At 36.3% G+C, this 24,460-nt stretch overlaps 1 protein-coding gene across 1 annotated transcript in view; it reads right to left on the bottom strand.

Annotated features, from left to right (window-relative positions):
• The window catches only part of LOC140171767 (ras-specific guanine nucleotide-releasing factor 2-like), a 340,945-nt gene that overhangs the window by 58,679 nt on the left and 257,806 nt on the right, over window positions 1-24,460 (bottom strand). Inside the window, 1 exon segment of the mRNA XM_072195087.1 lies at window positions 16,703-16,812. Within this exon segment, the coding sequence (XP_072051188.1) occupies window positions 16,703-16,812 (110 nt within the window).

Genomic DNA, 24,460 nt, shown 5'->3' with positions numbered 1-24,460 from the left:
CTTTCTTTTAGCCAATCTTTCAGTTTTGATAACTACATCACTCTCTTCCTGCCTCTGCTCCTTGTTCCTTCTATTCTTCCTGTCAATACTAGGTTCTCGAAACCATCCTTTCTGAGGATATGACCAAGGAATTTGAGCTGCTTAACTCTGATTTCAAGTAACAGCTTCCTGTTCACATTTGCTCTACTTAGGACATCGTCATTAGACACTTTATCAGTCCACGGGATCTTCATCATTCTTCTAAGGAACCACATCTCGCAGCTCTCCAATCTTCTTTTAATGTCTGTTGTTATTGACCATGCTTCACTTCCATACATTAATACAGGGACGACATAGCAGTTGAGTACCAATTCTGGTCTCTATACTGAGGGCACTGTTTTTAGGATCTTGTCTAATTTTGAGAACGCAGACTTAGCCAGTGCAATCCTTCTCTTAATCTCCTTAATACATCTGGCATCTTCTGTGATTAGACTGCCAAGGTAGTTGAAGGAGGAAACTTGCTTAATTCTTTGATCTTTCACCTTCAATATGCATGTTGGGCTTTCAGTCTTTGATACCACCATACATTCTGTCTTCTTGCAATTTAATGATAAACCTTTCCTCTCACTTTCCTGAACCACCACATCAAGAAGCCTTTGCAGATCCTCCTCAGACTCAGCTAATAGGACAGTGTCATCTGCATATCTTATGTTCGTGATGTTATGTCCACCTATACTGAGACCATTTTCCTTTTCTAGCTCCCTTAGAATCAGCTCACTGTAATAATTAAAGAGATCTGGTGACATCACACATCCCTGTCTGACTCCTCTCTTAATGCTTGTATATTCACTACAATCTCCATCCACCCTTATGCACGCTGTTTGGTTCCAATAAAGGTTCTGCAACAGTCGAGATCCTTTCCATGCAGGTCTAGCCTGCCAAGATCTTCAAAAAGCTGATCATGTCTCACCTTGTCAAAGGCTTTTGAGTAGTCAATGAAACACATGAAAACATCCTTCTGCATCTCTACCGCTCTCTCTGTTATCATTCTCAAGACATAAATCGCATTCCTGGTACCAGCATCTTCTACAAAGCCGAACTGCTCTTTACCAATCTCAGGTTTTATTCTACTTCTTGCACGCAGTAACAGGATTCTTAGAATTATCTTTGTAACATGGCTCAGATTATTTAGACAATATAACTACGCACCATCTATTTTGAGGTCATTGTGTGAATCGGAGGGTTTTGTTTTGGGATGAGGTATCGCTCCCTCGGAAAAATACCGAGGCCCAAAACAAAACCCGACAATTTCACACAATGACCTCAAAATAGATGGTGCAAAGTTATTATTGTCATTCATTACCGTTGTATCTAATATTTTGAACAAATCAAAATGGCATTTTATGTTATTTTATGCCATAAAACGCTGTTAAATATAACCAGTTTTAATCATTGTTGTAACCTACCCTACAAAAAAATCAACCAGGCGAATATAACATTAGCGCCGACAACAAGAGCTACCAATCACAGAAGCGCGACGGCATCGCGTAGGCGTGTGCGTTGCCATAAAACGCATAGCTTATACATGCACGCCAGCAGAAGTCATTGTTGCGCGTCCGAGTCATTGTGAGTTATTAATGACCTCGCAATTAGTGCGCGGTCAGGCAATCAATTTCTTTTGATTGGATTACAGGCTTCGCGTATATTAATGAGGTTATGAATCTCCTTTAGAGCATTTGATGTTTAAACATTATTCTAAATGTTTATTATAGCTAAGATAGGTGGTGGGGGTAATTTGAGTTGTCCTCCTGGCCTGAAATACATGGACAAAATTTGACCAAATATTGTGATATACATTTTTTTGTTGACCTGTTGAAGACTGATATTAACTCTTACCAACAAAATTACAACTTTTCATATTCATTTGTCCTAGTATAGGCATTCTGGGAAGATGTCACCAGGACAACTTTGCAATTGTGCCCTACTCCTTCCCCTCCATACCTTGAAGAATTTGCCCAGCATGCCAAATTCTCGCTATTATAATAAGGCGCCGCCAGCAGTTGCGATGTAATCGTGATGTATCATGGGAAAATCGTGATGTATCGTCGACATCAAGTCGCATAATCTGAATATTACCATGCTATTACATAGGAACACGTGACAATATTGTCAATATAACGGTATTACACGCAAATCGATAGAGAAAAAATTAATTGTGCACATTTCAAATCACATTATTAAGTATTATTGAGTATCGATTCGCGTGTAACACCTTTATTTTGACAAACTAAAAAATATTGTCACGTGTTCCTATGTAATAGCATGGTAATATTCAGATTATGTGGACTTGATGTCGACCTTTTCCCATGATACATCACATCACGATTACATCGCAAACCGCTGGCGGCGCCCTTATTGCGAATAGCGAGAATTGCAATGTGCTATCTTAAGTAGAAAAAGCAGGCGCTTCCTTTGAGCTATTATATCACCTAAGCAGTAGATGTAATATTTCTTATTGCTATCTTCAGTAGATAGCAGTAATTTGGCTTGGCAAGATAGCCTACCCGGTACTCAGTACAAATGACCATACGGGGACGTGCCGCAAATATGGGTAGCATTTTTGGCTCTTTGGTATATCAATGACCCCTTTTTCTAGCCAATTTTGGTATATGGATGGGTCCTTTTTTCAAACTTTCTCAATTTTTTTCAAAAAATAGCCAAATTTTGCCTCAATCTAGCCAAAATTTTGTAAATTTCATCAAAAATTGGGGGAAAATTTGACAAGACAAATTATTTGGGATCAATTTGGGCGAAATTTTTTACTTTTGGTATACCGGTGGGTCCAAATTTCGTGAGAAATTGATATATTGATGGGTCCACTTTCAAATTCTCAGCGGCACACCCCTACCAAAATCAAACTTGAATAACCCTCCCTGGGAGCCTACCCTGCCATGTTAAATTGAGCTCATCATACATGTATGTTTAAACTTGTCAATCCTTTTTTTATAATCAAAGAATCTTCCTATCACCTTTAAGCTTTCCCTACCGCCCTGTGTTGACCTAAATTAGAGCAGATCCTCGGAACCACTACGTAAGACTTTTCAAAATTAAACTTAACAAAACTAAACATGCTGATGTTCATTAACTGTGTATGGTCAACTGACACTACACACGACTGATCAAATTGCATTTTGTATTAATGCAATTCTGTGTATATTTTTAAAATCCAATTTGTGACTTAGCTGGCTTTCCTTTGGGGCATTAGTGCAACTCTATCAACCCTTTATATAAACTGCTGAGGACAAGATGTTTTCAGTTTCAATTTTGTTACTTTTTGAAAAAAAAATCAACAATTATGTATTTCACCTTGATATTTTGAATTGGCAACACAGAAATCCATTCCAATACAAACATACCTAGTGTTAGTCACTGAATAGTTCTCCCAGTGTTAGCCTTCAATTATCTAGTAAAATTGTTAAACGTTTCTGACTTAACCCCCGGAGCACTACCTGCTGATCTAACATTCTCTCTGATTGGTCAATTACAAGATATCTTCACTTTAATCACCAATCAGAATGGAGCTTTGCCAATAATTCACCCCAATTTTTTTGCGTGGTGAAATTATTCTAACGATGTTGCTGTGGATTGGGCCAATTGATAATGAAAACTTCTTTTTGACCAATAGGCATGCAGTTCTCATTGGGTTAAGAACAGTAAAACTAATCAGCCGGCTAGCATCCAATTACCATATGACAGTACATTGCTACTTGATGGTGGATCATATGTATGTCTACTTCCTTTCCGCGCACTTCAACCTATTTTAAGCTTAACCTGTTGCTTGCAGACGTTGACAGCAGACGACGCAATAAATCTGTTACAAAAAAGTCATAAATTACACAATTTTCCAGTTATATTTTGTTTCTAGACAGATTATATAACAAATAATAAGAAAAGTCATAATTTATATAGATTCCCATCCTCAAAAAGCTTTAAATTTATGTTTAATTTGATCTCTACTTAGACAAATCCGGGTGATTTGTAATATGACATCCATAGGTTCTTCTGGGCAAGGCCTTAAATTACAGTAGCAATTACAGGCTTGTTTTTTACTGAGTCTGTGGATATAGATTAAAGGGAATCCATATTGATCACATCAAATGGGCTATTCCATTTAAAATCCACACTACCCCTGTGGAAGATTTTGGAAATATCTTTCACAGGGGGAGTATGAATTTCAAATGGAATGAACACATTAGGCAGCTCCATTTGAAACTCGCCCTCCCTCTGTGGAAGATTCTGGTTGAATCTTTCTCAGAAGGTGTATGAAAGTCTAATGGAGCTGCCTACTGTGTTCATTCCATTTGAAATTCATACTCCCCCTGTGGAAGATATTCCAAAATCTTCCACAGGGGTAGTGTGGATTTTAAATGGAATAGCCAAATGTATTTATCTGCCAAGAAAATGGTAATTTTTACTAAGCCAAACTATTCCTAAACATACTCTCTGAAATTTATCGATTGAATATTCAATCAAAAATATGGAATTGTCAATGTTTTGCCAAATGCAGTTTGTGATAAATCATTTATCATTGAATATTCAGTCAAATGATTTGAATTCAAATCTTTTCATCAATCAAAAGGAGTTATTTTCAATCTTTTCTGATTGCTCTCTTATTCAATCAAAAAGATTGAATTTTCAATCTCGCTGTCCCAAATTAGGGACAAATCGTTCTCAACTGTATATTCAGTCGGGTGATTTGATTTTTTTCAATCAAAAGGAGTGATTCTCAATCTTTTAGCAATTAAAGCTAGGGGCAAATCTTTTCGATTGAATTTTCAGTAGAAAGGATTAATTTTCATTGTTTTTCAATCTTTTGCTGTCCCAAATTAGGGACAAGTCCTTTCCAGTTGAAAAAAAGATTGAAAATATTCACTATAAAACAGTTTGCAATCTCATTCCAAACATATGCAACACATGTCATTTGGTAGTACATTAGGAGTAGGTATGTCACAGTGGCTGCACAATAATTCTGTCATACTGTGCACGCATACATAACAGTGAATCAAAAAGCGTGCGGATCAAAGTTGGTCAATTTTTGAAAACATACATGTCAAAAAATGATTTCCTCGTTATGTTTCATTGATCACAATAATTTGTCTTTTTAATATATGGTAGGTGAAACATTTCCTAAATCACTATCAACTCCGCCGAAATTAAACACTGCCTTTAGATCGTCCATAAATCAATAAATATAGGTCTCTTGAAATAGAGGACCTAGTACCACCGGTCTGAAATACCAGTGTTTGTTATCATGTATTTTTTTTCCTTGGACAATGAGTGAAACACTTCCCTATACCAATTGAAAACTCGGTGCACTTAGGCAATTAACTGCAGTTTCTTTATTCAACATCACAGCAGGTTCATATTTGACAAAATCATGCTGTATGAATAAAACATAAATAAAACATTGAAAAAAGTAAAAATTACATTATGCCTAATTAACATAAGAATGGCATAAATATATAATTAGATGTAATTAGCTAATTTGCATAATTAATGACTTTTTGTGTATTTTTTGTTACCAAATGAAAGAACTTTGGGTACTTATGTGTGCAAAAAAACCGCATCCTCATATCATGTACGGTTCTCTGTTGGCATTATTTTTGCATATTAATTAGCTGGACTTAGTCATTTTTAAGCTTTTATTTGTCTGCAGATTGGTCAAAATGGCTAAAATTGTATATTTGGTGGATTTATTACATTTATTCGAGGAGAGATTTTTTAATCTTGTTTTCTTTAACGAAGTCCGGAAAGATATGCAATTAATCTGTGATACTTAAATCAATGCTACCTTTTCAAGTAAGTATCCGAATAAGCATTACAAATCCCCAAAATTACCATTTTGCCATTTATAGCAATTTGTGGCAGGTTTTCACCCGATTTCGGTATCTTCAAGTTGACGTTACATCACTTTGCATTATCCGATTTCAATTCTGTTTTTTGTTTTTTGAAGCATTCATAACGATAATTCAATTTAAAGCGTCAAATAACACGTTTCTGCTGCGCTTATTTTTGGGGTGATATACCTATTAGCAGTAACACTTGATAGTGAAATCAGTCTACAAAGTCTTAAAAGATTGACATATTTCAATCGGCCAATTTAAGAGAGTGAATATTCTATCAAAAGGATTGATTTTCATTGTTTTCAATCTTTTACCGACTAAAATTACGGACAAATCATTTCAATTGAAAAAGATTGAAAACCATTCACTCTAAAAATATTTGAAATCTCATTCCAGCCATATGCAATGCATGTCATTTGGCAGTATATAATATTTTAGGAGTAACACTTGATTAGATGGTGAAATAAAGAGTTGAATCAATTTTAATCTATTTAGATTGATTTCTATCATCAACTATTAAAAGATTGAAATATTAAAATTGGTCAATTTAAGAGAGTAACAATTAGTAGGTTTTTAGCGGGTTCGCCATTAGACAAGTTTAGAACTGTCCGACAGCGAACCTGCTAAAAACCCACTAATTGTTATGAACTCCCGTCATAAAAGCCTATCCCACAATTAAGAGAGTAACCCTATGCCTATCAAAGCTTCAAACTAAATATTTATAACACTACTGCTATATCACCTGTCTTTTGTGGTTTGTAAATGCATAGAGTTTGGATTTGATTGTTGTTAAAGAGGAAGCCCAGCCACAGCAGTTCTTCTGGGGTGAACCTAACCTGCCTGGTAATTAGTGACATGGTTATCTCTGAATTTGACAGGTGCTAATTGATGCAATAACATTAAAACATGTCACTGATTACTTGGATAACCAGGCAGGTTTGGTTCACCCCAGAAGAACTGCTCTGATGGGGCTTCCTCTTTAAGTTTTACATGAAATCTCTGCATGTTGTGGTTATTGGAGGATTAAGTTGCTGAAGGCATCAGTGGAATGAACCCCCTCCCCATAGAATAAAAGTCCCCTGTACAACTGCACAGTGACTAAAAAATAAGACTACTCTCCTCTCCGTAGGACTACACAGTAAAATAATCCAATTGTAGGACTATAGGACTACCTTTTACCCACCCCACTCTTGTAGGACTATACACAATAAAAAAAGAGAAAACCCCCCTCCAAATTAAGGGGTCTTAGGGATATTTTAAGTCCTGGGTAGGTAGGTATGCATCATGTATAGAAGGCCTTTGGCAGAAGTTAAACTTATAAATTGCCTCCATGAATAAGAGAGTCTGTAGATGAGGGATACTCTTTTAAATTGCCTGATTGAATATTCAATAAAAAAGATTGGGGACAATTAGGGACAAATCGTTTTCAACTGTATATTCAGTCGGGTGATTTGAATTTTTCAAACTTTTTTTTCAATCAAAAGGAGTGATTCCCAATCTTTTAGCGATTAAGGGGGTACTACACCCCTAGGCAATTTTTTGCTTATTTTTGTGTTTTTCTCAAAAATTATAGCGCATTGGTGACAAGTAAGATATGCATATTATAGAGGCAAGGACTACAACTACTGCACTGAAAATTCAGCAACTCAAGGCAAGTAGTTATTGATTTATTGATCAAATATTGGTTTTCCTCATTTTTGACTGTAACTCCACAACTGTTGTCTGTGCTGAAATAAAATTTCCAGTGTAGCAGTTGTAGTCCTTGCCCCTATAATATACATATCTTACTTGTCACCAATGCTCTATAATTTTGAGAAAAATGCAAAAATAGGCATTAAAATTGGGCAGGGGTGTAGTACCCCTTAAAGTTAGGGACAAATCTTTTTCGATTGAATTTTCAGTAGAAAGGATTGATTTTCATTGTTTTTCAATCTTCTGCTGTCCAAAATTAGAGACAAGTCCTTTCCAGTTGAAAAAAAGATTAAAATGTTCACTCTAAAATAGTTTGAAATCTCATTCCAAACATATGCAACACGGGTCATTTGGCAGGAGTAACACTTGATTAAATAGTGAAATCAAAAACAAACAAAAAACATTTCAATCTATTTAGATTGATTCCTATCATCAATCGTTAAAAGATTGACATATTTCAAGCAGCCAATTTAAGAGAGTATGCTTTCAAAAACATCAGCTCAGCATATATGGAGTATTTATCTCAAGACTCAAGACACTTGGTATTTCAAGGTGTAATCAAATAATTTATAGTATTTGGTTCACATTTTTCTTCAAGTATTTATACAAGTAAGATTATGAAAGACATGACATTCAATTTGAATGCTGTGATATGGGTAATTGGAAACATGAACATGCATTATTGGTCTGTTCAATTATGGCCATTGTTGTAATTTCGTTTTGGTATACCAGAACAAAATTCAAATTTGGCGATATTTTTGCTAAACGAATGAATCTGCAAGAAATTGTTGGTATATAAACATTATGTAGCTAGAGGTATCCAGTGGTATAAAAATCTCATGTTTTTTTGAGAAAAGTGGAGGGCTGAGGCTGTGGATCACAAAATGCCCTTTTAAGCTATTCCTCTTCACCTTTATGAAGTTTAATGTAGTTCATATGGGGCGGGTTTTGTCAACAAAACTCTTAAAACATGAGCTGTGTAGAAATACTTGAGGGTCATACATGCCAGAGTATGCGTAAAATCAGGTAGACCTAGCGAACTGCTTAAGCTTCCCAATAGACTGACGGTCTTAAAATGTATGTACGCAAATATAAAAAATTTCAAATACAAAGTGTTATGAACTCACTCAACTCAAGTACTGAGAATGAATAATATTTAAAGCTGGAATGCTAAATCTCTTAGGCCCCTGGTGGCTTGCTAAGATGCTCTGAAAGCCATTTAAAAAGCATCTCTTAAGATATGCGTATAACCAGATTCTTGAATTTTGTTCAGAATTGATACAAAGTTGAACACGTTTTGTGAAAAGTGAGATAAGAAACCTGAGCTGGCTGGCATACTTGAGGCTTTCACACGCCAGGGTATCGGTGATATCTGACGTCAGCCATGGCTGAAATTACGGTTTTTTTCTGAGTATTATATAATTTAAAGGCACAGCATCATGCATAGAGTTTCAATATGTGGCTTAAAGGAGGCGGGTCATTGGTAGCACAATCTGCCATTTAGTCCTCCCAAATTGGCCTACCCCTCAGTCTGTGCTACAGACTGTGTACCTATGAGATAAACTACACGGAACCACACATTCATGGAAACCATATTGGGTTTAGGTCTTTTGGGAAACTTCATGTATATCTTCAATACAAAAGATCAAAATTTCCATATGATGGTTGGCTTTTCATCCCAGCTACATACACTGTAAGTACATAGCATTAGATTTATAAAGTCTACCTATACCGTATTGTTTGTAATAAATGCTCCCCCTCTAATAAACGCCCCCCTCCAATTTTTCTGTGAAAAATTAACAAAATGCGAACATTTCCATGACATATCGTGTAGGTAAGCTTTAAAACTTGCATCAGTCATGTCAGTTACGATCGCTAAATTGAATGGACAAAACCTATTATGACTCAACTCCCATCCATTTCAATGCCTAATTATGGTAGAATTTCACTAATTCCATGCACTTACAGGTGTAATTTTGTTGTATTTCCCACGAAAATATAATTTTCCATGGGCGCCGCCATCATGTATAGTCATAAATCCCTCCTTTTAATAGGAGCACCATCGGGAAATTGAAAATGATTTTTAAGCTTTCTTCACTGACAATTCCCTTTTGGAAAAATGCAACGCCCCGGGGCGTTTATTGCAAACAATACGGTAGTTTACTTTGAGGACTGTTAAATGTCAAAAATAATAATAATTTGCCATAAAATTTGTATTAAATTGCAAATTTGAAAAAACAAAATTATTTGATATCATCAGGTCATTCCTCATATTCAGAATGCAATTTGGTGTATCTGATGTGCGCTCAGGTCCCACACAAAATATTGCACAAAGGTGGGTGACTGAGCCCTTAACCTGATATCATCATACCTTTCTCCACAAAATTTGATTTGGTTCATGCAATGTGGTATCTTACTACTTAATATGTTGCTCATGAAAACTTAACAGCATGACTAAATATAACCATTCCCCTCAGCAATTCTTCTTGCAAAATTTGCTATTTTTTCTTGAAAATTGCTGGGCCCTGTCAATAAGTAATTAACTTGCTTTGTTCCTGACATTTATATAAGGAAAAACATCTCCCACATACTTTCCATATATAAACCACTTCATCAATATGCAATGAGCATACCTGTTCAATTGTGAGCTATAAATGTGTGACATTAATAACAGGTCAAAAAGCAGGCCTCTCAAGTTTCATCACTTTGACATTCTCTGACACGACGACCGATCTGGGAATCTTGTTCGCACTGCCCTCTATACAAGTAATTGAATAATTTTTCACTATGAACCATCAACAACTGTACCGTTAGTTATTGATTATTCCCCAATTCTGACCTATCTATTGTTAACCCGCCATCCGTTATTTGTTTAACAATGAACTTTATTAAAAATCGATACAGCATCTCCTCGCTATATCTACAGTGCATAGGCGTACACGCATCGTGGCATTTTAATATCGAGACATTAACGTGATCATTTCTTGCATGATTTATATATTATATTAATTTTTTTCACTTAAAAAAGTATCAAATCACGGAATATAATTTTTGCTTCTTTTACTATATAAAACATACACATTCCTTCCTTAAGAATCACGCAAGCAACCAACAAGCAGACATGTGTTTAATGTTTTAATGTCAAAATTCTGTGCATAATACGGCCAACAAATATCGTTTAAATTCACTACTTTCATTTCATTTCCGACCAAATGTGTTTCTAGTTTTAATGAGCACGATAGTCAATGTTTATGGTATTGAAATAAAAGTTTGGATTATTATTGGTATAAATCTAAATTTCTTGTTTGAAAACAGTCAAAATATCCATTTTTTGTGTAAAAAAATATGCCATATATAAAACATCGTATCTCACTTATTTTTAGGTCGGTTTAACTCGGGTTTTTTGCAATTAATTTATATGACTGTAAAATAAAATTTAGAAACACAAACTGGCCTGGTAGTCTCATACCTAGACAGAACAACCTGTATTTTGTATCAATCCCAAGCGGGATGACGTCACCACAAGGAACTAAATGGACGCGACTATTCGGCAAACTAGCGTTGCATGATGGGTAATTTCTGGTTCGGTGAACATGAACAAGACTGCACAGTGTCAACGGCGATCGGCCCTCGTGCTGACTACTGTAAAAGTGGAAATTTTCGCGGTACATTAATTTTCGTGCTTTTCGCACACAACACAGCTACCGCGAAAATAAAAACACGCAAATATTTTCTTTTAATGTATAGGTCTAGGTAAGAAAACTCAAAATCGCGAAATTAATAACAAGCAATGAAGTTCAAAATTGGCAAAGCACAAAAAATTACACGTGTGAAAATTACCACTTTTACAGTACATGATGCTGTAATGATAACAAAACCAAGAGGAAACTGTGATGAAATTGTAAGCAAAATGAGTTGAATGTCCGAGACTTGGAAAAAATACTGCCCGATTATGTCCATGCAAGAACTTTAAGTCTTATTTTGACCAGCTATTCGCTGAATTATTGCCCTCATTTAGAGTGCAGATAATCGATGCCAAATACTGCACACCATTATGTAACGTGCATATTGTACTTGTTGATAGGTATCAAAAAAATGTGCTAACTTTTCAATATTTCGATAAAAATCTAATCTTCAGATTAAATTAAAATCTGAAAATTGGATTGTTTACTAACCACAGTCCTAAGTGGACTTTCAAATCCTTGAAAGTACCTATTAAAACCAGGTTTATTTGACAATCCCTATTCAATCCTGTGTAAGGCAGGAAACTAATTAGCCCATTACTCAGAATAGCAATTTGGCAAAAATATGAAGGCATCATTAACAAAATTATCCATATCTTGAAAAGTATTGATGCTCTATAATTTTGGTATCATCTTAAAGCTTATTATCCCCAGACAGAATAAAACAACACGTTGACAACTTTTTTGCGACTTCTGTCGACATAAGACATTAGAAAAGGTCAGTGAATTTATTTACCAAATTGTTTTTTGAAAAAAGAAAACTGGAATCAGCCATTTACAAGAGCAGCCCAAAAGCGATTGCTGGAACTTTACTTTTCTGGTGGTTACCTAAAAGTAGCAAAAGGAGCAAAACATTGCTAGCAAGCAAGCAAGAGACAACTTTGTTGGTGTGAATATACCTCATGACGAACTCCGCGGGACATCCTGGAGTCCATGTAAGTTGACTCATAAAAAGCAAAGATAAATATTAAGGAGACAACTTTACCCGGTATGAAAATACTTGGTGAGCTCAATTCGTGATTACCTATAGAGCCGGGTTGCTCACTAAATGTCGCGGTCTTTGCAAAGCTGAGGCCTTCAAAATATAAAGATATTGATCAAAGCATGATCTCAATAAAAGCAAATGGCTTTTTAAAAAGCAAATGGCTTTTAAAATTGAATGGCTGAAACCTTTGTTTTTCAAAATACATGGCGTGCTCCACGAGAATTCTGAAGCCATAATTGCTCTTCAGGAAGATTACCTGACAGAAAAATAATTGTTTTTGAAATAAGCTGGTTAATTTTAATCTGAGAACTACACTATTACATTAAAAATCAAAAATTTGGACAGAAAAACTGCCTTTCACACACTTCAATTTTGCAACAAGTATTGAGTAGCATTGCCATCAATTTTTGGTGAATATTTCTACTAGGCTGGCATTGCTACTAGGCTCGTAATAGTAATAACCACACGCTCGACCTTATCACGAAGCCTCAATAATGACCATGATAATTCTTATACTCGCTAATTGCAAATATTTCTAATTTTGTTTTGAATAAGCATAATATCTTGCAATGAAACTGTTTTCTCCTCCACCATTAATGGGTGTGGTGGGTGGGAGAAAAATAATTTTCACCAATCTCCTCTAATGCTTTTTACGACAGAATGATGCTCCTGTTCACGAGCATTGTGCCGAAAGCAAGCGATGCCGTCACACGTGATTGAAACCCAACGCGCATTCAACGGATCACGCCATTGGCCAAGGCTAGTTCCCGGAAAACATGACCTTTGACCCGCCTGAAACTTTTTTCTGCAGGTGATAAATTGAGTTTCACCGCGATATACGCGATGAAACTGTATTCTCTAGTATTTACAATTGTATTCAAATTGTGAAATTTCAAAATGCGACTTGTTCCTGGTTTTGTCAGAACGGGTCACAAAATGTCAATCTTTAATAATTTGTCATAACATTTGAATTATATCGCAAATTTGAAAAAACAAAATTATTTGATATCATCAGGCCTTCCTGTTCAGAATGCAATTTGGTGTATCTGATGTGCTCTCAGGTCCCACAAAAAATACTGTGCAAAGGTGGGTGACTGAGCCCTTAACCTGATATCATCATTTCTCCACAAAATATGATTTGGTTCATGCAATGTGGTATCTTACTACTTAATATGTTGCTCATGAAAACTTAACAGCATGACTAAATATAACCATTCCCCTTAGCAATTCTCCCTGCAAAATTTGCTATTTTTTCATACAAATTGCTGGGCCCTGTCAATAAGTAATTAACTTGCTTTGTTCCTGACATTTATATAAGGAAAAACATCTCCCACATACTTTCCATATATAAACCACTTCATCAATATGCAATGAGCGTACCTGTTCAATTGTGAGCTATAAATGTGTGACATTAATAACAGGTCAAAAAGCATGCCTCTCAAGTTTCATCACTTTGACATTCTCCGACTACGGTAAAAGTGGAAATTTTCGTGGTACGTTAATTTTCGTGCTTTTCGCACACAACACAGCTACCGCGAAAATAAAAACATGCGAATATGTTTTTTAATGTATAGGTTTATGTAATAAAACTCAAAATTGCGAAATTAATAACAAGCAATGTAGTTCAAAATTAGCAAAGTGCGAAAAATTACACACGCGAAAATTACCACTTTTACAGTACATGATGCGGTAATGATAACAAAGCCAAGAGGAAACTGCGATGATATTGTAAGCAAAATGAGTTGAATGTCCGAGACTCGGAGAAAATACTGCCCGATTATGTCCATGCAAGAACTTTAAGTTTCATCACTTTGACATTCTCTGACTACTGTAAAAGTGGAAATTTTCACGGTACATTAATTTTCGTGCTTTTCAGCAAGCACAACACAGCTACCGCGAAAATAAAAACCAGCGAATATGTTCTTTTAATGTATAGGTCTAGGTAAGAAAACTCAAAATCGCAAAATTAATAACAAGCAATGTGCAACAAGCGCGAAAAATTACATGCGCGAAAATTACTACTTATACAGTACATGATGCGGTAATGATAACAAAACTATGAGGAAACTGTGATGAGATTGTAGGCAAAATGAGTTGAATGTCCGAGACTCGGAGAATATACTGCCCGATTATGTCCATGCAAGAACTTTAAGTTTCATCACTTTGACATTCTCTGACTACTGTAAAAGTGGAAATTTTCACGGTACATTAATTTTCGTGCTTTTCGCACACAACACAGCTACCGCGAAAATAAAAACCAGCGAATATGTTCTTTTAATGTATAGGTCTAGGTAAGAAAACTCAAAATCGCAAAATTAATAACAAGCAATGTGCAACAAGCGCGAAAAATTACATGCGCGAAAAAATTACTACTTATACAGTACATGATGCGGTAATGATAACAAAACTATGAGGAAACTGTGATGAGATTGTAGGCAAAATGAGTTGAATGTCCGAGACTCGGAGAATATACTGCCCGATTATGTCCATGCAAGAACTTTAAGTTTCATCACTTTGACATTCTCTGACTACTGTAAAAGTGGAAATTTTCACGGTACATTAATTTTCGTGCTTTTCGCGCACAACACAGCTACCGCGAAAATAAAAACCAGCGAATATGTTCTTTTAATGTATAGGTCTAGGTAAGAAAACTCAAACTTGTGAAATTAATAACAAGCAATGTAGTTCAAAATCGGCAAAGCGTGAAAAATTACACACGCGAAAATTACCACTTTTACAGTACATGATGCGGTAATGATAACAAAACCAAGAGGAAACTGTGATGATATTGTAAGCAAAATGAGTTGAATGTCCGAGACTCGGAGAAAATACTGCCCGATTATGTCCATGCAAGAACTTTTATTTAAGTCTTATTTTGATCAGCTATACACTGAAATATTGCCCTCATTGGGCTATTCCATTTAAAATCCACACTACCCCTGTGGAAGATTTTGGAAATATCTTCCAAATTTCAAATGGAATTGGCATATAGGCAGCTCCATTTGGATTTCATGCACCATCTGAGAAAGATTCAACCTGAATCTTCTGCAGAGTGAGGGTGAGTTTCAAAAGGAGCTGCCTAATGTGTTAATTCCATTTGAAATTCATACTCCCCCTGTGGAACATATTTCCAAAATCTTCCACAGGGGTAGTGTGGATTTTAAATGGAATAGCCCATTAGAGTGCAGATAATCGATGCCAAATACTGCACATCATTATGTAATGTGCATTGTATACCTTCTGATAGGTACGTATCAAAACAAGGTTGTAACTTTTCAATATTCAAGATAAAAATCTTCAGATTAAAATAAAAATCTGAAAATTGGAGATAAAAATCTTCAGATTAAAATAAAAATCTGAAAATTGGATTGTTTACTAACCACAGTCCTTCAGGATTTACTTTTTGAATATTTTGAAATATGGATGTGGACCTAGGGGGTTGAGGATGTACAAGCTACACAGCAGCTCTTTCTGTAAAAATCCTTCTATCTCTCAGTACTTCATTTTGTATTGATCGATACCCCCAAAATGTACCAAATTTGACAAAACAGAGGCCCCAAAATATACTAATATTTTATTATTTCTGTTCAAAACTATGGTCAATTTGCCCAATTCTTCTTTATGAAGATTTATTAATGACAAATATGGTTCCACAAAGGGTTAAAGAACAATTGAAAGAACTGAAAAGGGTTCTTTTAGATTAAAGAACCTTTTTTCTGGAGGGTTCCATATAGAGGACAAAAAGAGGGTCTTTAATGCTTTTTAGAACTTTTTTGCTGAGAGTTTGGACCAAATCAAATTTGGGATGGAGGATTGCAACTTTTGTGGCATGGCACAGAATTTGTGCCACCAAATTGTTTGCCCCTGGTTAATACAGAATAGCTTCAGTCTTGCCCCCCCCCTTCCCCCTGTGGGATGCTGGCCACCCTGATATTTAAGATTTTTAGGCCTTTTTTGTACATTTCAGCCCATTTTCATAAAAGTTCCCCTTCTTGAAAGTTGCCTTTCCCTCCCCCTTGCCCACTCTCTGACTCAATGACGTCAATCAAATTCCCTATGATCCTTGGATCCCTGAAACTAAACTGAAACTGGTTAATAGCGTGTAAAAAGGAAGGCCGATTTATCTGGTGCCGATCGGAGAAAAGGAATAGCAAAAAATGTTGACATGGTGCCTTCGCGAAAGAAAGTTTCCTACTATAAAGACCTTTTTGAGAACCTTTTGAGATGGTTAATTTGTATGTTTGATGTGCAAAATTAACAATAAGGCACCCGGTTATACCGTCACGTTCAGCAAGTCATCATCACGACACTTGTAAACAAACCGTGCTTGAATTTGATTGACAGATGACATCAGACGTGATTTAGTCTTCTTATCTCTGTCTTTCATTATAGCTTCTTACCTGGAATGTTGTAGAGCATCCACCCAAGCATTACACTCCCCCTCAGTCTCGCATCGCAGCTCATACTGACGCTGATTATCACTACGGAAATGAATTGAAAGGTACCAAAACTGAAAGAAAAACACACAAGACAACAATAAATAGCAAGAGATCATGGTATCAGAGATGATTTATAGTGCACTACATAGAGCACAACCACGCCACACATAGGTGTGAGCGAAGAGGAAGTGATTACAGACCTGAACATCACATCTCTCCATCAAAGATGTCAAGTTGCTGCAGCTAGAGTGCTCTACAAACTGCACACCAGCTTGTGCCCACCAGATCTGAAGGAGCTTGAAGGCACTGCTACCAAAGCCATTTGTAGTCAGAAGAGCTACCTGCTCCAGCTTGTCCATGCCTTGCCATGCTCTCACAGTACCAGTTTCTAGAACCATTTTCTTTCCACACTGCAGTTCACGTTTGGAATAGCCTACCAGATGGAGTAGTCGGAGACGTAACTGACAATGGCGCAACATCCTTCAAGAGCAGAGTGCATAAGCATCTCATTTCATGCGTCTGATGCTTAATCCCCTTCACCCTTGTTGTTCCTAAGCTATAGTGAACCACTGATTGGCCCACGTGGTTGTCTTTTATAGTGCCTAGGTGCCTATATAATTAAAGTTCTTGACTTGTGTCACTCCTCATGGGGTAAATTGCTGATCACTAATTGCCCAAGACGCATGCATGTTAAGGCCAGTGTAATGGGAGAGAACATGGACCTTTTCGAGCATCATTAATTCTGAATTGTATGTCAAAAGTATATAAAACTATACATTTTTGGAAAGGAAATGAGTCAAAGAATCCCATGGTGACGTCAAATTTGTTCAAAAATCTCGAGTTTTTTTAAAAAATCACAAAAATTCACTTTTTACCCCAATTTTTTGTGACAACTTAGAAAAAATCCGCTCAGAGTAAAAAAGATTCAGTTAGCTTTTCATAAAGAAGAGACATAGGGAAGGTTTTTTTATTTTTTTGAAATTCGTCTCTTTTTTCCAAATATTGAAAAAAACATGTGAAAAAAGCAATTTTGTCACTCTATTAAGCTAACAGTTGCACAGAATGGTGTATATTTTTGTTTAAAACAAATATTTTGAAAAAATGAGAAAACCTTCCCTAGGCTTTGATGTACTCTAAACGACAGTGCAAAAAGTTTACCTTTTGCTTGCATATTTTTCGAGTTATCTTGTCACAAAAATCGTGCAATATTGTCAAAATTGAACTCTGAGAAATCAACGTTTTAGTAAAAAAATGTCAAAATTATGCACAAAACGTCCTTATATTTTAAAACGGTAAGACTTTCACGCTTGTAAAAGCTGTATCTGGTGCATGGTCTAAATGTGCATCTTTTTGCACCAATAAATCTATAATGTCTGCTTTCAGTGCCCTAAAATTCAAACTAATTAAAAAATCTAAGTGGCATTTTGACTGCAAATTTTTGTTTTGTTTACACCACATTTGCTGGCGTGAACAACAAACCGAATGCGCCTAGACTGCGTTGGACATACGCGCAGCAGAGTTGCGCATGGCGTCACGCTAAGTTTAATCGCAGCAGTATATATAAATATTTCAGATTCGCAAGCATTTCTGACTCATTATTTCCGCCAATTTACTAAGCTGTCTTGAGCCATGTGACTTTTTAGAGTTAAAAAGAGTGAAACAAATCAAGCAAAAATACGAGTAAATATTAGCAAGTTTTATTTTATCAGTTTCAAGTGAAAGAATACATCTTAGTGTTGATAAATATCAAGAAATCTCAAATTCGGGCGTGGACGAATGTGTCTTCCATTACTCTGGCCTTAAACTACTCAGCATCACTCAGAAATGCAGCTCTATATAGGCACAGAACCCTAATCAGGCTTATGAAATAACCGTCATAACCAGGATCAGCTCAGTTCCCATGTTTGCTACTATGGGTCCTGGGATTGATTCCCGGGTGGGATCACTTTTTGAAACTACTTGCCTCCTTCATTATTTGCAATTATGGTGAACCTGGTGAAAAATTATGTTTATCTAACACCGAATTAAGCTATCTCGACTACTGCTGCACATATAATTAATGTGGATCTAATCCTGTAGGCAAGTATAGATTAGATTCAAAATTTAGGGATATGTGAATAAAAATTCCTTTAAAAGGAATAGGGCAGGCAAATGAAAAATTGTCAAGAGAAATGAAAGAATGAGTAAGTCAAGTTCACAATTAAATACAGGGATAATATTACNTATCATCGATTTCCAATTTTTGAATAACATAAAACGTATGAACAAAGTTAAAAGAGTTTTTAACTTCATACGTTTATACGTTTGTTATTCCCCCATTGGAGGTTGTGTCATATTTTCCTTGATTTGCCCCTGGACCATTTTATGTACCACCTGGTACACATAACTATTGCATATAGCCCTATTAGATTCACTGTAGCAATGGCATAGCCAAGGGGACAGCTACCCTAGTATGGGCCTGTGAGAAGTCTTGCACCAGCCCCCTGCTGGACACCATATTTTTGAGATATTTAGGCACTTATTTTGCCCATTTTCATTCAATTTTGCCCCATCTATCATGAGGCATCTATCAGAAAAAACACCTTCAACAATTTTCAGCTGCAAGGTTCCATCACTTCCAATGAACAATCACATTTTTGTGTAGAAACAATTTTGCCTAAACTCCTTCACAAAATGATCAACAATCCACTGTCACAATACATTGCATAACAATAACATGCAACTTATTCTGAATCCTCAGCATTCATTTTCCGCTTTTCATGTGATAGCCATTCCAAATTTGATGATCACATATAGCATCCATGGTACCGTATTATATAACATTTTCATCAATAAATGTTAATGTGCTCGCTCTTGCCACAAGAGTATCAAATCACCTTTCCACAGATAAAGTCAATGTTCTTTTTATCCACCATTTGTGTCGCATGCATGTCACGCATAGCTGTTGGATAAAAACACCAGAGTCATCATTGCTCAACTTAGAGGATTGCACCCTATATTCAACCTTAGCAGACATGTTCAGCACATATCACACAACAGTTAAGCATACCTGGCTATTTTTTTTCTTTTTCCAAAGGAATGGCTTCTGGCAATTAAATAAAATCAAACGTCTCTTGAGCATGTTGAGAGTTTTACATTCTGGCAAGCTTTTGAATAATCGGATTTGATAAGCTTACACTGTTAAAAACAAGATAACCCATGCTTTAACCCCATGAGAACTACCTGCCGATTGGCCAAAAACAAGTTTTCATTATCAATTGGCCCAATCAGCAACATTGTTAGAATAATTTCACCACACACAAAAATTGGTGTGAAAAAAAAAAAAGCTCCATTCTGATTGGTGATTAAAGTGAAGATATCATGTAATTGACCAATCAGAGGCAATGTTAGATCGGCAGGTATAGTGCTCAGGGGTTTTAAACACTTTGCCTGAGTATGTAGGTGAGTATAGGAACAGGTTGCGTAAATCTGTAATCAACCTATTAAAGCTTATTGGTGAATTGCCAATGAAGAGATTTATATGACTTGTATTGGGCTGTTGGTAGCATACATCAAATGAAAATCAAATATTAAAACTCATCACTAACTGAGACTGAAGGCTATGTGTGGCCTGACTGATGGTCATCTATTAACCCCTTCCCATTTTTGGCCAACATCGGCTTAATGCTGCAGTTGGACTGACTGAAGGCTACATATGGACTGACTGACTGATGATGATCCTGTAACCCTTTACCATTCTTGGTAAACAGCAGTGTAAAGTTGCAGGTAGTGGCCTGACTAATGATCTAACTTCTTCCCATTCTTGGTCAACAGGGGTGTAAATTGATAAAAGTTCCCACATTTTTTGGAAAAGCATTAAAATTAGTCCTTTTTTGAAGAAAAAAATTACAACAGGTCCATCTTCTCCCCACACACCCTATAATCCTGGCAACAGGTCTGTAAAGGGCACATGTATACAACAGTAGTAGGGGAGAGCGGGGAGTGTTCACCCTATTTTTTTCTGACCAGCCTAGCGATGTCAATTTTAAGGTTATGGATGACCTGATTGGCCCATGTGAAAGCCCTATGTTTTAGCTATATACGGCCACAATCCCAGAACTATAGGCCTTACAATAGCAACAGGAAAGAGCAAACAAAAAAGTTTTGTAAAGTGGCGAACTTGCCCCATATTGGGGCAGGTTCGCCCATATGGTGGGGTAAGTTCACCCTAATCACAAAAAAGGTTTAAACATTGCATAACAATAACATATTCAATGCAAACATTTAGCAAGAGTATACAGGGCATTCATTCTCTTCTGGGGAGTCACTAAATTTGTTGCAGGGGTCAGGTCAGGGTAAAATGTAGGGGTCCAAAGTGAGTTTAAACGTATCATGTTTACAACTTCGGGAAAAATGGATTAGGACATAAACGGTGGTATGAGTAATACCGATATCACATAACTATAAAAAGACATGTTTTCAGTAGTTTTACCTTGTTTAATGGTTTAATTATCAATATTTTGCATAATACGCTGATGGGGCAGGTCCGCCTCCAGTTTGGGGTAAGTCCGCCTGGGAAGATATAGGGCTAACATGCCCCATCCTCAAAAGGGCTTAACGAGCCCTTTGTGCACATTTGTGTATTTTCTTTGGGGTATGCAAAACACAAATCGAATAAGGAGTTTATAACTGCATTAAATCTTTGACAAATCCCATATGTTCCCAATACAGATTCCCATTAAAACCATCTGTATTTATGTATCGATGATAATACAACATTATGAATGCAAGAAAAATTTACATTTGGGTGTAATTTTTTTGTTTTGGCTGCAGTTCGATGAACACGTCCCTATATGTCGCGTAGCTAATATGAGAAGTTTATAATGACATATGTCACCTAATTTTGCCATCACCAAATTCTCTGATAGCCGTAGTGATGAGAAACTAGGGGTGGGCGAACCTGCCCCTAGGGCGAACACTCCCCGCTCTCCCCTACTTAATCCAAGTTTTGAACACTGGACTTTTAAAAATGCCTCTAAGAATACAAGCGTTTAAAATGAAACCAAATATAAATATAAGACAAATTGTGAATGTGTGTTAATTTTTCAACATAAGGTACAGATACCGTAAACGTTCGCCTAATGGCGCTTTTGGATTCTTAGAAATGTGAGAGCGCCATCCTTGTAAAATCGCAACAGCATTAAGGATACGTGTATGTTAAATTGAGCAACCTGGACATAATGCCTCAGAAAAAAATATCGTGACATGACCCAATACTTTAGGTCACTAGGTTAGTTGCTAGAGCAGCAAATGTTTTGGGGTTTCTTCAGGTATTCTTTCTCAAAGTGCCATTGGACTTAATTTGTAAATCGATTCATACGTTATACCTAACTCATTTTGGTAAATCTTTTTATAACATTGTAATTTCTTCATATTTTTTTAATATTCTTCAGTTCAAAATTATACCCTTCTATTTGTCTAACCCGTTAGCTCAGTCGGTAGAGGGTGAGCCTTGAATGGTGAATGGTACTGGTTCGAATCTTGATTTCTGCCCCCACTTTTATGTGAAGAAGGGTCAAGAAACGTTTTTGGATTTTGTCCCCATTTTATGAACGAATATTGTGAATTTTTTTTAATTAAATTTAAATTTTCTTATTTTTTTTAGATAAATCATGAAATAGGCATTGCGAACAAACGGCAACAAAAACCGCTGACAAAATTTGCTCCACCTGCTACCTATCAATGCGTGATATATTCCACTACATTTAACAGTTAAATGACCTTTGAAAAATAGAACGGCCTCAATGTTTCAAATTGTGTAACTACATTACTTTATTCAAAAATGCATTATAAATGATCAGCTATTTTTTTCTTTACTTAAAAGGATCATACCATTGATCATAACTATCAGACCACGAAGTAGTTACGTAACTCCGTGATGGTATCGGAACCAAGCACTGTTTGTATGGCGATCATTACGATCACGGTATTTTCGTATGCCTTTTTTTGTGTACTGATTGTTTCGATCGTGGTTCATTACTTAAGCGGGTGATCCAGTTGACATAGTAACATTACGTAACTTCGATACCGGGCTTCGATACTGAATAGTTGTTGAGTGCACATAATATGGAAAGCCATTGGGGTACTGTGTGCCTTGCAAAGCGCCTTATAACATGTTCTCATTGTGTTGTGGAATCCTAGCCAGTATTCAATGATAGCCTCTATAATAGAGGCCTTGCGTTTATCGATTGGCTCCAAACAAAGGATTTGAACCGGTTTCTTCTCCGTAATCATGGTGCAGTGCAGTCCATTCAATCAAATGTTGTCATCAACCTATTTGATCGTAGGGAATTTTGTTATGTGTGTGAGACGAACTGTCGCGGTAGATGCAATCATGCTTTTGTTGAATGCATTTGAGTAGTCCGCCATATTTACGGGATGATACGCGTCATATGCACAGCCTCTATTCAGTTGGTCGTTGTATGATTTTGTTCGTTCACTCATTCAAATTCTATTTATATCATTTGAAAACTGAGCCTATTATGATACATCCTCCGTGGAAAACAAAATAGCTAGGGACAATTGGGGCAGAGGTTATCTTTTGAATCCTCTTAGAGGGCTATCATTTTTTCGGAAGGGGGGACCCAAATTTACAAAAAGTCTGCGTCAATAAAATTACGCACCCCTATTTCGGCAACAAAAATTTTATGATCCCAAACCCCAAAATTGTATTGAAATCAGTCTTTTGAATAAAATAACACACTTTCTGTGGTCATCGTGTGACTCCTTTACATTTTGGTCATAAAACATTTTATGACCCCCTCCTATTATTCTTTCCAAGACTTTATGACCCCCGTATATTTGGGACCCCCCTTTCGAATAAAATGATATACCTCTTATGACCACTGATGCATAGGCAAGGACACTGCATGGCGAATTGAAAGACTTGTCGCGACGCGACAGTTCATCTCACACACATAACAAATGCCTATACAATCAAATAGGTTCATTACAACATTTGATTGAATGGATTGAGTTACTCTAAAATGAAACGATAAAAACAAAGAATCATGAAAAAAGACACAAGATAAAATAATAAAATTATATAAACAATGTTAAAGATAAAATCAAGAAAATAGAGAATAAAATTTACTCAAATCAGAAAAAAACATTGACAGACATCATAATCTGTCAGAAATTACTGCATTGCATGAGATTCGAACCATCAATCTTCTCCACAAGTTCTCTTTATCCTCGCACTATAGTCTAATGCTCTGCTCACTGGGCCACAACGTATCAGGTGAATGATTACCGCATTATCATGAACAAGTTTGTTCGATCTTGTTCATAATTGTATGTGTCGATATGTTTCACCCTTTAACTACACGCACCCTTAATGATCAGTGATAATAGTCGGCTTTTACAGGGATGGCGCTCTCTCATTTCCATGAGCTCCATAGCGCCATTAGGCGAACGTTTACGGTATGTCTGAATTTAGAATCAGTCATGTATTGTGAAAAATGATGTCTAAATGTTGACCTTTTTCTCTAAATATTAGGCAAGAAGACACTATTTTAGTAATGCATGTGTCTGAATTTAGAATCGGTCATGTATCTTGAAAAATAAATGTCCTAATGTTGACCTTTTCTCTCAATTTTAAGCAAGAAGACACTATTTTAGTAATGCACAAATACTTCCATAACAAGCTTTGGAGAGAGTATAAAGCCAAAGCTTTTAGTT

Source organism: Amphiura filiformis, chromosome 15 (assembly GCF_039555335.1).
Source record: "Amphiura filiformis chromosome 15, Afil_fr2py, whole genome shotgun sequence".
Taxonomy (NCBI): Eukaryota; Metazoa; Echinodermata; class Ophiuroidea; order Amphilepidida; family Amphiuridae; genus Amphiura; species Amphiura filiformis.
Note: the sequence above shows the minus strand (reverse complement) of the source record. Positions and strands in the feature narration are given on the sequence as shown.